General features: G+C 39.7%; 1 protein-coding gene across 1 annotated transcript in view; it reads right to left on the bottom strand.

The window, feature by feature from the left end:
• PTPRM (protein tyrosine phosphatase receptor type M) overlaps positions 1 to 16515 on the bottom strand; it is a 525104-nt gene that overhangs the window by 157787 nt on the left and 350802 nt on the right. Inside the window, exon 15 of the mRNA XM_077352746.1 lies at positions 5712 to 5844. Within this exon, the coding sequence (XP_077208861.1) occupies positions 5712 to 5844 (133 nt within the window). The remainder of the gene's footprint in view (positions 1 to 5711; positions 5845 to 16515) is intronic.

Here is a 16515-nt window from a genome sequence, read left to right as displayed (position 1 = left end):
AACAGTATTGTATAAACACAAGAAGCTTTGTGCTTAATATTTAATCACATGTGGCATATTTGCTAAACGCACACCTGCTAAAATTCTGCTTAGAGGGAGAATGCAATATGCTGTTTCACTAGGAAAGCTGTAGCTCTGTATGTTCTTGTATTTTTGAGTCATGCAGCAAAAGAACAGCGATAGCTCCCCGCTCCCAATCCAAGAACCACAAAGCAGAACTTAAATAAAGAACATACTGATGTGTCCTTGGAAGTAACTACAATGACAACAAGGTGACAGCATGTGTTAAATAAATGTAGTGGTATTTCCCAGTTTTCAGAATTTTAAATCTCATGACACAGCAGTTCCTATGCTTTATCATATGTCATAATAACAGCAACACATTGTAATTGGTATTAATGTTCCCATACTTCTAGAATTTGTATAATAATTTGAGGAAAAAAACAATTAATTGGTGCAAGATTGTCAAGTGTTGGGGAGCAAACTTCTACGGAAAGTTCATTGAGATAAATCATTCTGCATTCAAATAGTTGCAAAGTAAGGTCCTTTAATTTCAGAAAATGCACCAAATTACATTTTGATGGAAGGGAAGAAAATGAACAGAATGATCCGCAATATGTTCTTATTATCAAGTTTTTACAAAACAAATCATGGGCTTTTATCTATCAGATTCCTTGACAATTAGATGTTGCTGTTCTTAATGTCCAATTACAGACTATGAAACCTAAGAAGAAAATATGTTTTCAACATGATTAATTTAAGAAGCCCAGCGCCACAGCCTACAAGGAACATTAAATCACTTAGAAAAAGACTGCTTCAGACCTCATTTTAAGTTGGACTAGTATCTGCAGCTGTAGACCACTTAAAGGAATTTGTTAGGGGACTTCCACATACTATGAGAATGTGGCTTGGTGTGCCTTACACTCAGGACCATTAAAAATATTAAGCCATCAAAAATTCAGCTGAGTTTCACTGGGTACTAATGTTAAAGTGGGTGAATTGTCAGTTTAATATATACTACTAGGGTATCATGAAAAGCCAAAAATCATGTGGGGAGGATTCCACCTCACAGAGGAATGATATGGAAACAAACTGCATTATCCACTTCCCTGTGGTCTGGATTTCTCATGGTACCTCAGGAAAAAGTATTGCTACAGTGGTTCACATGTCATTGATTGAAATCATTTGACCGCATTTTTAGATTGGTGAGGACCAATTAATGGAAGTTCAACGCAGACAAGACTGAAGAGTCAGCTTGTCAGGGAGAGGGGGAGTTGCACTCCTGTATGCAGGCTGTTGGGCCCTGGCATATGGTTGGAGGTTCAAGACTATTTAAATTAAAAAAATGATTGCGAACTTTAGGCACAGAACTTGTATTATCCCATGAAGTTGGGCTCGAAGCAATTATTAAAAATGTTTATTTTCTCTAAATTCCTTTGTCTTTTATTCTAGGTGCCTACATTCAGAGCTGTCTATTTCTTGTGAACTACAGACCATATTAGACTTCTTAAGAATCAAATCAAATGAACTAAATAAAATGGAAGTAATAACGTTTTAATACAAAAATTGATTAGAATATCCATATAGGTTTGTCATGAAAATGTCCAATAGAACTGTTTATGCAAGAAAGGAGGTGTTCCAATGGCTCCCATACCAATAAGGTAGTATGAATAAGGGCTAGAATTCCTTCCACTTAAAAAAAGCCTTTTAACATATGGCTTCAAACAATTATTTTTTTCCTGCAGAAATTCCTCAGTGAAGTCTATAACTGAAACTACTTGATTCTCTACTCAATATGGAGACTTAAGTAAAATGAAAGGAATAAGACACTTAAAAGTAAGAAATAATAACACTGTAGAAGAAGACTGTAGAGCTTGAGCTCACTTTTGACAGCTGCCTTTATACAATTGTCTGATGATTACTGTCTTCAGAGCTTGGTGAGGGAACACTGGAGGAAGTGCTCCGTCCTATGGATTATCATTTTCAATAAAAATCAGAATCACACAGAGCCGGAAGCGACCACATAGGGTCATTCAGTTAAGCCACCCCACCTAAGCCTTTGACTCAAAAGTGTCCAAGAATGACGTTCGAGAGTAATACAGTCTCAAGTCCAGTTTTACATTGGTGCATGTTACAAAACTACTGCAAGTTTTGTAGAAAGTGAAAATCTTATCCTGATTGTGGAAAGAACTCAGGCCAAAGATCAGCACAGATTTTAGTGACCTGATTAACAGGATTGAAAATTAAATACCATCTCCTTCCTCTGCCAATTTTGGAGGAAGTATATTGCAGTGGAACATTTTATATTATGCTAATATAAACAACTAGGTACTCATCAGACTGTATGCTGCTTCTTCCTGCGCTGCCATATGTTATCCATATGAACAAGTTATGCTTTGATGTGTATCCTACACTGCCAGCTATCATGCTAGTTAACCTCACAAAGACCCATTGCACTCTGAAGTCCTGTGGGAAATGAACAAGCTCATACGTTGACATACGATTACCCAAGATGTAAACTGAGTCAGTTTAGTATTTTAAGTGAATATAGTTCAGTGATCTTCACAGGAATTTAGAAACCTGGAACCATCAACAAATATGCCCACAAAAGTGACACATTTTTCAGAGAGGTATGGAGCCATAGTTACTAAAACTTACTAAAATAGCGAACTAGATCACAGAAAAGTGAAATAAAATCCCAAAATGTTCTTTCTCAGGGGTTTACAGAGAGATGGGCTAGAGGCCTGTGGCAGAATTGCAGGTGAGGTTCCACTTTTCAGAAGTGTATCAAGAAATTGTAGAAAAATTCCATCAATAAGCCCTGGACCTGTTAGTACTACTATATTGTTATACTGTTATATTGTGCTGTTATTTGGTTACAATTATTAGTTATCAGTTATACATGTTTTACAGACTGTTTTATGTATTGTTCTTTGTTATGATGTAAACCGCCCTGAGCCTCCGGGGAGGGCGGTATCTAAGTATGATAAATAAATAAATAAATAAATAAATAAATAAATAAATAAATAAATAAATAAATAAATAAATAAATAAATAAATAAATAAATAAATGAAAATGATACCAGAAAATGTGCAGATTTCTTTTCTAGTCTAATTTCCAACTTTGTATCTCCAAATCAATTTTCTGATTCAGTAAAAGGCCAGAACATTGAATACATGGGTTGGAAATACATGAATTCCAAAGGAAAACCCCTTATCCCCTATAGAAAGTCTTCTGTGGAAGATCTATCCCTTCCAGCTGAAAACATCAGAAGAAAACCTCCAAAGCCCACAACTATTCCTGGGTGTCCTCCATTTCCCAAAAGTCCTCCATTTCCCAAAAGCAACCTGAAGGGGGCAGATATTGCTGCAACAGGAAGGAGTCAGGTTAGTTTTGTGTCCATGGATAAAAGCCCCTTTCACTGAAAATTTAGGTAAGTTCCAAGCCAGTAATACTACTAAATAATTTAAACATATTTTGTGAATTGTATGTCACACCTTTATTTGACTGTGATTCTACTGATATGGCTGTAATTTGGCAGCTGAATATAGACTAATTTTTAAAACCAGGGAAGTTCCTATTTTATCACAAACTGCTTAATAAGAATGTACAGTGGCTTTGCTTTAGACTTTAGTTGATATTTATAGAAGTATAAACTTTTTCAATTTTCAGTTACTATTGAAAAAGCAAAAATTTAGTTTCCCCCTTATAAACATTATTAAAAACAATGACGACAAAGTAAGTAAACAAGAATATAGAGTACCAAGCCACACAACTGTAATAAAATCAGGAATCCTTGACTGTTTTTCAGTTATTGATAATACAGTATTTGCCTCACTCATTAAAAATAGGTAAATAGGTAAAACAGTGTCCCTTTCCAACTATACATGATGTAGCAGCACATGCATTTGAACTAAAATGACAATTAATTATGCAAACTAGCACTTCTGCCTAGAAAACTCCATCTTTAGTAAGAGATGATATAAACACTGACTGTCAGAATTTACAGTATTCTCCCCAAATGCTACCAACTAGTTTATGAAAATGCATGAGTGTGGCCTGTAACACAGAAAGATACCTACAATATTTAGATCAGACAAATTAAAATTTGACATAATTTCTTGTGAAGAATAAAACTAAGGCCCAGAGAACCTCCTAAACATCAAAGAAAATACTGAAAACTGTTCAGTCTGGACATATAATTGTTACTTCATTATTTGAGACATCTTTTATCTCATTACACTCCACTCACGTCTACTACCCTTACTACAGATGGAATTAAAACTGCCATATATCAAAAATATTTCTGACGCTACAGCCCAGGACTTACTAATATTTTATTTCATTTATACTTGGGTCCCTGTACTTTTTTCATATACTTTTTCTTGATTCTTTCACCTATTCCTTTCTTCACTAAGTCCCATTTAGCTTACTCTCATTCTTCAGGGACCCTACTGATCTGTTGATATCTTAAACGTACTTGAAGAGTTTTACAAGCCTGTTGTTACATTTTACATCTTGAAGTTTTCACCCATAGCAACTACACCTGAGATCACATAAAACCAATAGGAACTGCAGTGATAAGTGCCACATGTAGGAAAAACAGAACTGCAAAGGAAGGCGGTTTCCAATGAAAACGTTTCACATTTTCATAGGGATGCTGCACTGTCAACAATGCCAAGAATAGCTTCTAGAGTCAATTAGATATATGTTCTATAGCAGTGGTTCTCAACCTGGGGGTCAGACGACCGTTTCACATGGGTCGCAGCAGGGCAAGCAGCTTGGCTGGGGAGGTGCCATCCACACAACAGCCTTGTAGGGTAGATCGAAATAAGTGTTCATCTGTCTGAAGCAGCGGAAAAGAGCAAGACTGGCTTGGTGGCAGGCAGAGCTGAACTGAGAAACCCCGGAAAAAAACCAATTTATATACAACCATGAACAATGGATCTTCATGCCATTGGTCAGCTTCAGTTTAATTTCCGTGAAAGAACACTTGCATAATTTTCTGGTTGGGGGTCACTACAACATGAGGAACTGTATTAAAGGATCGCGGCATTAGGAAGGTTGATAACCATTACTCTGTGGTGTTTTCCAACTATGGTGTGCAGTGTGCTCTCTCTCTCTCTCTCTGTTGCCAAAATGAATATGCCATAAATTGTCTTCAGAATCATTTAAACAATATCATTTGCTTTGCTTTTATAGGAACAAAATTATAGAGCAAAAGTTGGCCCTGAAAAAAGTCACGCAGCACATTCACTCTTAAACTTCTGTCCTGTCATATTGTGTGTTTTGAGTTAATTTTCTTTTATATTCGAGGAGAACAATTTTCTGAGATTTCTATAAGGAATCAATATGCCTCTCTTTTTCATGCTTGCTCCAAGACACAGCAGAGAGATACAGTTCTTAAATCATTTGGACTGTTACTACAGTACTGCAGTATAAGTGCAGAATCACTGACTTTGGGGTATTTTGAAGACATTAATTTCATGAGAATGTGAACACGCAAGCACTAACATTTATTTAATAATAATGCTGCAGAAGGAGCGAGTTGGATGTTACAGTATTATACACCACTACCACAGCTTTAAGGAAAATAAGCAGCATTTCTTTCCGTTATGGTCACTGGAAACTTAGTATGTATCTTACTCAAAACTGCTGCAGGAGATGCTCCAACACAAAAATGCATAGACAAAGAGGAATAACTGCTCACCTTTTCTTCATAGCCAAAACAACCCCCAGAAATATAATAACGAACAACAAGATTCCCGCAATCACTCCGGCAATTTTAACAGTATGGTCCGTTTGCTTCTCTGGCTCCAGGTCTGGTTTCCTAGTAGCAGCACCTACAGATGCACATTTCAAAACAAGACAGAACAAAATAATTCATATGCTTACTTGTTAAATAACAATTGAGAGACATTAAAGCTGTGATAAATGGGATTTCTTAAAAGGTAGTTGACATAAATTGCAAAAAAATATCAAAGTATTTATGCTCCTAAACCAAATGTCGGTACTACAGTGGTACCTCAACCTTTTATATGAGCTTGTTCCCCCATTCCAATGTTTATTATCATATCCAACTTCTCTGTTCATTTCACTATTTTAAAAAGCTTGCTGCAACACAACCAGCATCAAAAGTCTTTATCCAAATTTGATTTGTGGAACATGTTCTGCAATTATTTTTAATAAATGAAGCAGTAATTCCTTAACATTTTAAACACCTGGAAATGTGAGATAAACCCATTTAGCATGCATTTTACCAGCAATTGTTTTGTTTTTACACAATAGACTTTTTGTTGCCTTTGGGATTCTAAATCTAGGTCACATCTGGTAAGCAAAAGACTCCTCCTTAGCAATTTATTCACAAAATGGGAAGCAGCTGATGATCACACCACTGGCACCCACATTTAATATCTGTTTAAATGAGATAGTGCCTTACAGCAGCTACTGTCTTCGGCTTTTATAGCTTCCTCTTTACAAACACACACACAAACAAAAAACAACTGTTTGTTCTATTTACCATATAATGTGATAGAATGTCAGAATTCATGTCTCATGAAACATCCATTTTCTTCGTTAAATAATTTCAGAATGAAAAACTGTTCAAGATTCATTGTTCAATTCACCATGCTGACCCTTTTAGAGGACTTCTGACTTTTTAATCAAAACATGACAGTATTCATCATTTGAAGCACCATGTCACCTTCACAAGGTGGACAGACAATCCTGGAAACAAGTCTGATTTATAAGCTTCCTCATTAAAGTTCCTTTGGATTGCCATGGGCAGGGGTGGGGAGAGTATAAAATGTAATTAAAGTTTAACGTTTGGGGACTAGTATACTGTGAGTTTCATCAAGGACTTTGAAGGCCTGATTAAGTTCTTCTTTTTTAATTTGCCTAGAAATCAAAATAATGAATAGTCATCTTGGGACAGTTTTTCTTTACTACTTTTTTTTTTAATTTTTTTTATTTCCCCCCCAAAATAGAAACAAAATAGATATGTATAATAAACATTAATAAAGCTATTATTTAGACTCTAAAAATATTATAATAGTAGAATCCACTCCTTTCCCCGTATATTTTACTTTCTTAAGTAGTTCAAATAAGGACCCCATTGTTCTTGAAAAGCTTCTTCATTTTTCCATTAATGGTTAATATCAATTTAGCCATCTTGGCGAGATCCGCCAATTTACTCAGCCAATCTTCTATTGACGATAGCTCCTGCATTTTCCATTTTCTAACCAGAATTAGTCTTGCTGCCGTCGTGGCATAGAAGAATAGACTTCTTGTTTGTGTTGGGAGGCACTGCGGTGGTAGGCTTAATAACATATATTCAGGCTTCAAAGGAAAAATCCCACATTTTCTGCATTATGGCATGAACCTTAGCCCAGTTCTTGTACATTTTTTTCACATTTCCACCACATATGATAAAAAGAACCATACTTTTTTTTTCTTTTTTTTTACAACAGACAAGGGGACTTGTGGGTGGTGGAGGCCTGCCCCAGTGATGTACTCATGTCACTGGCAATGTATCCTGCCCACTGACACATTGACATCACATCTGGGAACACAGGGAGTTACATCAGCTTATTAGGATGCTGCTGAGATCCCCCTCCAGTTTCCTGCCATTTCCTCCCTGTCTGGTCAACTGAACAATGGTAGGGAAGCACTGAGTGATCCCCTTCTCCTTGTGGGAGCAGCTCTACAAATAATCCACGGTACAAAAAGCCTGCACAATGAAGTATGCACTGAATGAGATTCTATTCTGGGGTTATTCCTTGCCATACTGGCACAGTTTTACCTGAAAACATCTAATTTTCTCTCTCTCTGTCTATTGCAAGATCTATCATAGTTTGTCTAAGTGGAAACAGCTTGAATTTTTAATACAGCAAAAATTAACAGTAATGGCAGGTCATGTGGGTGTGGATGCTTTCAGTCACATAATATATGTCTTTTTCACTATATTTCCTATGTTTTTATTGTTTCACTTTTTAGCTGATAGGTTAAACAAAAAAACCTCCCAAAATATAGGTCTGATCTCTGGCATGAAAGAGTCTAAATGCCAATCCTCACAGGTTGCAGAATGTCCACCTTCTCAGTGTCCTTTTCCTTTATGCCACAGCCATGGCAGGAAGCCAATCATTTACAAAGTAGTAGTAGCAGCACCAAGGCCAGAACTTGGCCCTGGTGTCATAAACAGCAATGTCACAACTGCATCTCCACAGCAGGTCATACGATCAAGGAGCCAGACTCTATGGATACTAGATATATTTCTATATGATATTTTCCAGAGTTTACACTCTGTTCTTTATTTACAGGTCTCTGATGGTGTGATGGAAAGTTTAGAAGTGCTATAGAAACAGCTAAATGACTGTGGAGGGTTAATTTCAGAATCTAGTCCTGACTGAAAGCAGTTCAACACAGACATTTGAGGAAATTGAGGAAAGTTGGCCAAGGATGAGTGGGTAGTTAGACGGAGACTCCCATTTGGCCCAAAAAGGGGAATAGACCTGGTAAGAGGAGAAATTTCCTATTCAGTTAAACAGGAAGTGCAGGAAGAGGTGGGAAAACCTGCCACGACTAAGACTCCAGCTTGCAGCCTGGCTTGAAACCTCCAGTGCATAAACGTTCTATCTGTGTGATTTATATCCCACCACTCTCATACAATGACTCGTGGCAGGCCACAAGGTCCTCATTAAAATCTCCATTAAAAGGACATACTGATACAATATAAAAATACACAGTGAACAGGTGATAGATAACACAAGGCCCGTGTCCAAGACTAATACCCATTATTGGGGAGGACGGTGCTCCCCTAGCTGACAACGCCCAGGTGCTAACACCAGCCCTGGGTGGGGCATGATCATTCAGTGATCTTCCTCAATGCCTTGGTTGCAACCAAAAGCCTGGCGGAAGAGCTCCACAGGCCCTGCAGAATACGGAAAGCTCCCGCAGGACCTGCAGATCACCTGGGAGCTCATTCCACCAGGTTGGGGCCAGGACCAAAAAGGCCCTGGCCTTGGTCGAGGCCAGGCTTTACTCTCTCGGGCTGGGAATCACCAACAAATCAGTGCCTGCAGAGTGTAAAGCCCTGCGAGGAGCATAGGGGGACAGGTAATCCCTCAGATATGTGGGGCACAGACCACATAGGACCCTGAAGGTCAAAACCAAAACCTTGAACTCAATCCAGGCAACAACTGACAACCTATGCAGCTGCCTCAGCAAAGGCTCGATATGGGCCCTCCAAGATGTTCTTGTGAGGACCCTAGCAGCTGCACTTTGACATGGCTTTCTTGAAAATAAGGGAAAGCCTCTATTTTCTCTCTCTGATGTCATGTATCCTAAAAACTTCTTCTTTTAATTAGATTATCTCTTTTAGCTTAAACCTAAACCATAGCTAGAAAATATCTTCTGTTAGATTTACAATTACTCAATGCATCACTTTAAAACTTCCCCAACTAAATTTTTTGTACAAGTATTCCCATCAACTAAAGTTTTTTTTAAATAGGCAGCACAGAGTTTAGTCACCAATGAAATACATTTCTTCCTATTATATTAGCTATCCTATGATGTTTTTTGTATTTAATTTTCTACCTTTTCAGATCATTATGGTTTCATTTTCTACTTTTTGGCCCTACCTCTTGACCTGCATTATACAGAAACCAATAAATATTCCCCTGTTTCTTTGAGGGCAAGGTAAATGATCACCCCTTCAAAAAATTTCATATCCTTAAGAGGCATGCAATCAAATTATTATGCAGGCAGTAGGATCCAAGTAATATCACTTTTCAGCACCTACCCTTAACTCATACTGCAGATAAGGTCAGGGAAATGAAATGTTATACCCCTGTGTGACAGCTGCATTGTGATTAGGAGCATGGAATCATGGAAAAGAGGAAAGGACTAAATTGTCCTATAGTGTTACATGCCTACCTTTGATTATCTAATTCAAGGGGTCTGCCATAGTGCAAAAGGGGATGCAAAAGGGGATGCAAATGCATACAATTTAATCTTAAAAGAGTTGATTTGATTCCTGAGCAGGAAACCATCCTATGCATGTGAGGTGTGGTAGAGACAGGAACTAGGTCAAATTCTCAATCAATATGGCATGCAATCAATGCAGCAGTTCAGAAGATCAATCTGTATTCATAATCCAGGATGCATACAGACCCGAATTATTAACTAGGTTATATTCAGGAATAAAAATATGCAACAAAATACTATGTAGTGTTGAACTACAGAAGATACAAGAAAGAGTTAATGTCTAAAGTATTGCATAAGAAGTAGCACAGAAGAAGACTGGCTACTCAGGACAGAGAACAGAATGACCTATGGTATGTAAGCTAATTATTTGAAACGAACCCTTGACCTCTCTAGAGCTAATACCAGAATGGCCATGAAACTGGCATGTTTTACCTTGGTCCGGACCCTGTTTATCTTTATGCCAATATTGCCCACAAAACTATTGCACAGGGTGGCAATATTCAGAGTAATAGCAGCTTCTCCCAAGTACATTTAGTAAAAGAATTCTGGAAAAGTAGTGGTCCTATGGTAGCTATTATATATTAAAGACTAGGGGCAAAGCCCGTTGTATCCAAAAATACAACGGGCGCTAGAGCTTGGCAGTGGGAAGAGGAAAGGGAGGAGTTGTCCAGTCTGTAAGGGCATGGGGTTGAATATGTTTTGTGTGGGAGGTTGTGGTGGCAAATGAGGCCATGGGTGTGGAGAAATAGGTGTCAAGAACCTGTGGTTTGGAATGTTCGTTGCATATGGGACAGGACGGACCTTTGGGAATTGAGGCATAGTGGTTACAGATGAGCTTTCCAGAGCCATGTCTTCAGATATGTGAAGGGAAAATCAGACTGGAGACTCTTCTTAGGGGAAGATTACAAGGCAACCAATTCCTCCCAGTTCTGGGTCATTTCCTTTCTTGTGTGACTTAGGCCACAGACACCAAAATGCCCCTCTGCCCTAATACACATGGGGTAGTCACAGTACACAGGTGTCCACCCTGTTCCTTCTTCTCCATTTTTCCACTGTTGATAAAATGTTATGTGCCCACATGCTTCTTTCATGATTGCTCCTTAAAAGAAGAACGGATTTTTGTACCCTGTTGTTTACTACCCAAAGGAGTCTCAAAGCGGTTTACAAACATCTTTTCCCTTCGTCTCCCCACAATAGTCAACCTGTGAGGTATGTGGGGCTGTGAGAATCGGAAATGGGCTGCAGTGATCCAGCAGGCCTCAGGTGTCTCAAAGCATTTTCCAGTTGTCTTCCCTTCCTCTCCCCATAGCAGACTCCCATGAGGGAGGTGGGGTAGAGAGCCTCACATGGAAGCTGGCAACCCTAAGAGGAAGACTGTGCACAGCAGTCTTGATCTTAGTAAGGTTTTTTATACTGTTTTTTTATTTGCCAGGCCAAGGTTGGAAAAAGTCAAGTCAGTTCCAGCCATTTACTTGTTCACCACTTACAGTTTCAGGCTGTAAATATTTATTTAGATCTTCCTGCACTTTCCAGACTCACGGGACTGATGCTGGTCTACCTGTCTGCGCCCCAGAATACAAACAGTTGCTGGTAAGGGCTGACCATAGGCCAGGAGGGACACACCTGCACCACTCCCTCCCAATGGCAGGCAAAAATGGCTATTTGAAGGCTGGACTCTGAGGCATTGTACGATTTTGAAGTCCCACCTCCAAACCTCCAGGAATGTTTCTAACCCAGGGGTAGCCAACCTCCAGGTGGGACTTGGAGAGCTCCTGGAATTATAGCTCACCTGCAGAGTATAAAGATCAGTTCCCCAGGCAGAAAGGGCTACTTTGGACAGGGTTGTGGTAGAGAAGAAACATTTAAGGCCTACCACACAGGTTGTTGTTGAACTGAAAGACTTGAGGCCTACTGCACAGGGCTGTTGTGCAGATGAAACAGGAGAGAAAAGAAATTCTGCAACAGCATCCAGTTTCATCTGCAGAATAACGCTGTGCAGTAGGCCTCAAATCTGCAGAGAGTTGCAAAGAGAGCCTAACCCCCGGCCAGAACAGTTTTTTAAGTGAGAAGGGGCTTTTCTGTGGCCTCCCTGTCAGCCAACTATTTGGCAGGAGGGGAAAGTTCCCCACCGTCAAAAAGAATGCCCTGAGGTTCCCCTGCGTTGCTCTTGGAAAGGCCTCCCTCCCCTTAGTCAGGGCCTGTCAGATGCTCCTTCGCAGCAGGCCTGAAGGGAGGGGGGAGGAAGCACACTTACCAGCCTGCTGCCAGCTCTGTCAGTGGTCTGAGGCAGTTTACAGTTGGCCATGACAGTTAGGACAGTTTTGGGATGAAAAGGGCTGGCCCAGCCTGTCCAAGCTTCTGCGCTCATCCCCCTTGTCAGCCTTGCTGACCTCCTCTCCCTGTGGTGATCAGGAGCAGACTGGCAGCAATGTCTCCTGATTGCCCTGGAACTCTGATCTGTCCTAGTGAGGGCCCAATCGGAAGGCGCTTTGCATCTTCCGATTGGCCCCTCCACTTGTCAGTCCGGGGCCAAGGGACCAATCCAGGAGTTTTGATCCCAGACTCAGCTCATCAATACCCTTCTTTCTGTTTTATTAAGAGGGACAGATGCTAGAAATCTTAATGTTGTGTTTGGTCTATATGCAAACAGACAAAAGAAAACAAAAGGTATATAAATGATGACATTGCGGCACAACTACCACCAAAAATAGCTAACATTCAGTCTTGATCTGCTTTCCAGAATGTTATTTGCACATTTTATCATTTATAGCAAGAATCAGGGATGTGAGATTTGGTTCAGTTTAGCAAAAAATAAAACAACCTGAGTCAATGCTGAGTCAGGGTTTTTAAAAATCCTCTAAACAGAAATGCAATTTCCCTATGCAAAGCAATGATCAAATCACTAAAACCTGAATCAATTTGGGTTTCAATTTGAGTAATTCAGTGGTTTATATTTTCACTTCACTCCCTTTGGAAGTGAAAGGGAGCCCTAGAATGGCTGCAGGTCATTTAAACTAAACAGCTTCAAGAGTCCACCAGTCAGCTGTTTAAATGGCAGGCAAAGGGAGGGAAGTGAAAGATACTCTGGCTGCCAGCTGGTGGGCTGTGCTGGGGGGGGCATTTTAACTGCCCCCCTACACAGACCAAGCTATCAATGGGTCAATAATATGTTGGGCATTATGTAGGGTGGTTCAAACACCATGAAGATGTTCCAAGGATGTCTAATGTACAAACTGAACATTAATTTCAATATCTCCCAGAGGCATGAGTCACTCATTCTCAGATTAGTGCAACAGTGAAAAGGTATAGGTATAAATAGTGAGGTTAGATAAAGTTAGATTAAAGCAATAACATCTAAGCAGAAGCCAGAGAAAAGTTGAAGACCATACGACATGAAATAAGACCGAGATGCTAATGCTATGCAAAATTTTTGAGCTTTGATTTTAGTGTCCAAAAAAATGGGCTTTCAACAGGATTTCAAAGGCCCTTTCAAATTTTTTTTACCTTAGTGGAATTCACAGTTTTTCATGCTTGTTTGTAGTTTTAATATATTGCTACTTTGGTACCATTTAAAAATTTATTTTTCCACCCTACGTTATCAGTCAGGTACCACCTGATGATAGCACAGATGTACATGGCAGAAATCTGGCTACACAACTGCTGAAGGCAAACAAAGACTTCCATGCCTGTACTTTTACTGGCAGAGAGAACATTTCCCTATTGCCCATGAAAATCAAGCGATGCTCCCTGTCATGCTGTGACAGGGAGCATCGCTTGATTTTAAATTGCCTGCCCTTGTCATATGGCAGGATTTTTAACCTCAATTCAGTGTTAGTCACAGAGTTATGAACGACCAACTGAACATAACATGGAGTCCAGGAATGACAGCTATATTCAGATGTAGAGCTAAATATCATCCATTCTCATTATAGAACTTTCAGTTAGATGTATGTTTCATCTACAATCTGCTCCAGCTACTCTGGTGAGGGCCACCAGAGACAAACACTGGCACATCCCTTCCTGCCCATTCACTCACAATCTGCCTAAGTTCATAAAATCAGCATTTCTGTCAGATGACTATCTAGCATCTGTTTGAAAACTTCCAAAGAAGGAGAACTCACCACCTCTTGAGAAAGCCTATTCCACTGAGGAACCACTCTAACTATAAGGAACTTCTTCCAGATGTTTAGTCAAAAATTCTTTTTAATTAATTTAAACCCACTGGTTCTGGTCTGACCCTCTGGGGCAACAGAAAACAACTCTGCTCCATCTTCTATATCAGGGGTCCCCAACCTGTTTATCACTGGGGACCACTCAACGCCGGGAATGACTCACCGGGGACCACTCAACACTTTTTACTGAGGCCCGGGGGGGGGTAGTTTACTCCTCTACTCTCAACCACTGCCCTAACGCTCTCTGATTGTTATGGTAATGTTTAAACATCCCTTCAAAATAAGATACAGACACGCCACAACAATGAAGTGTGTTGTAAAGGGCTGGGGGGGGATGAAGTAAAGGGCTGGTGGGGGGGGGGAGAAGGCGTCCTTCGGGGCCCACCTCCAATTAGTCGAAGGACCACATGTGGTCCGCCGCCCACAGGTTGGGGATCGCTATTCTATATGACAGCTCTTCAAGTATTTGAAGATGGTTATATCACCTTTTAGTCATCTTCTCTCTAGGCTAAACAGACCAAGCTTCCTCAACCTTTCCTCATACATCTTGGTCTCTAAACCCCTCATCATCTTTGTAGCCATCCTCTGGACATGCTTTAGTTTCTCTACATCTTTCTTCATTTGTGGTGCCCAAAACTGAACACAGTACTCTAAGTGAGGTCTAACCAGAGTGGAGTAAAGTGGCAACATCAAATCATATGATCTGGACACTATTCTTCTTTTAATACAGCCCAAAATCCCATTTGCCTTTTTACTACCAAGTCATGCTGCTGACTCATGTTCAGTGTATGGTCTACTTAGACCCCCAGATCCTTTTCACACGTACTACTGCCAAAACAAATCTCACACGTCCTATAGTGATGCATTTGATTTTTCCTACCTAAATGCAGTACTTTACATTTTTCATTATTAAAATTAACTTTATTCATTTTAGCCTAATTTTCCAACCTGTCAAGATCATCCTGTATCCTGATTCTGTCTTCTGGTATGTTTGCTACCCCTTCGATTTTAGTATCATCTGCTAATTTAATAAGCACTTCCTATATTCCTTCATCCAAATCATTTATGAATATGTTGAATAACACAGGGCCCAGGACAGATCTCTGAGACACTCCACTCGTCATTCCTCTCCAAGAAGTTGACGAACCATTTACAAGCACCCTTTGGTCAAGCAGTTCTCAATCCATGTAACAGTAATAGGATCCATACTGTATTTTACCAACATCTATATATTTTTAGTTTGAGAGATGGGGTATCAAATCTAGCTGCCATGGTAAGGATGCGTTCTACCTTCTCCCAGACAGTTACCCTCTTGCGAACAATTTCATACTAGTTTTGTAAAGATGTGTAGAAAATTGTTGAAAAGGATGTCTTGTGACAGCACCCCCCTCCTCCATTTCGGCTCAGTGTTGCAAGAAAGGAACAATGAAAATGTCTACGGGAAGCTTGAAGGTTGAATACAAATAGTTTTTAAACAATCTAGAAATTGTTAAATATGCTAAGAAACTACTATGAGAGAAACCAGAATATTTATGCTTCTCATGATCAAATGAATCATTAATACATGAACTGAATTAGTAGCCATATATTAGCAGAGTGGTGGTATACCATTTATGTAATACTGTACTGCTACATTTCTCTAACTGAAGAGAAACCCTTCAAGAATATTCTTAGTTCAGAACAGCATCGTTATATTAAGATGTCATGGTAATGATCTGAGATTAGTTTAAGCCACATTTTTGACATTTCGACATAGTGGTTTTGCTGTGACATCTCTTCAGAACTGCATCTGTTTACCCTCAAGCTTCGACATAGTATTATTCTATGGCCATGGCTTTTCAGAATGTTTTTCAAGTTTTCCCTAAATTTTTTCAGATTACCTTTGTGATAAAGTTTCCTGAAGGCAAAAACCTAAATTGCCTTTTTTGGAGTATGTAATGTATGCTTCACTTTTGAAGTGCTGTATACATCTCCATGTATACATTAGGAGCCTCTTGTGGCGCAGAGTGGTAAGGCAGCTGTCTCAAAGCTTTGCCCATGAGGCTGGGAGTTCAATCCCAGCAGCCGGCTCAAGGTTGACTCAACCTTCCATCCTTCCGAGGTCGGTAAAATGAGTACCCAGCTTGCTGGGGGGTAAACGGTAATGACTAGGGAAGGCACTGGCAAACCATCCCGTATTGAGTCTGCCATGAAAATGCTGGAGGGCGTCACCCCAAGGGTCAGACATGACTCAGTGCTTGCACAGGGGATACCTTTACCTTTTTATACATCTCCACCCTGATATTTTCCCTGGCATTAGTCACCATTTTTTAAAATATGGCTATATTGAAATATCCCATATTGAAGTAGGAAACAACC

This window comes from Paroedura picta, chromosome 9 (genome assembly GCF_049243985.1).
Source record: "Paroedura picta isolate Pp20150507F chromosome 9, Ppicta_v3.0, whole genome shotgun sequence".
Lineage (NCBI taxonomy): Eukaryota > Metazoa > Chordata > Lepidosauria > Squamata > Gekkonidae > Paroedura > Paroedura picta.
This window is presented reverse-complemented; position numbering and strand designations above follow the sequence as displayed.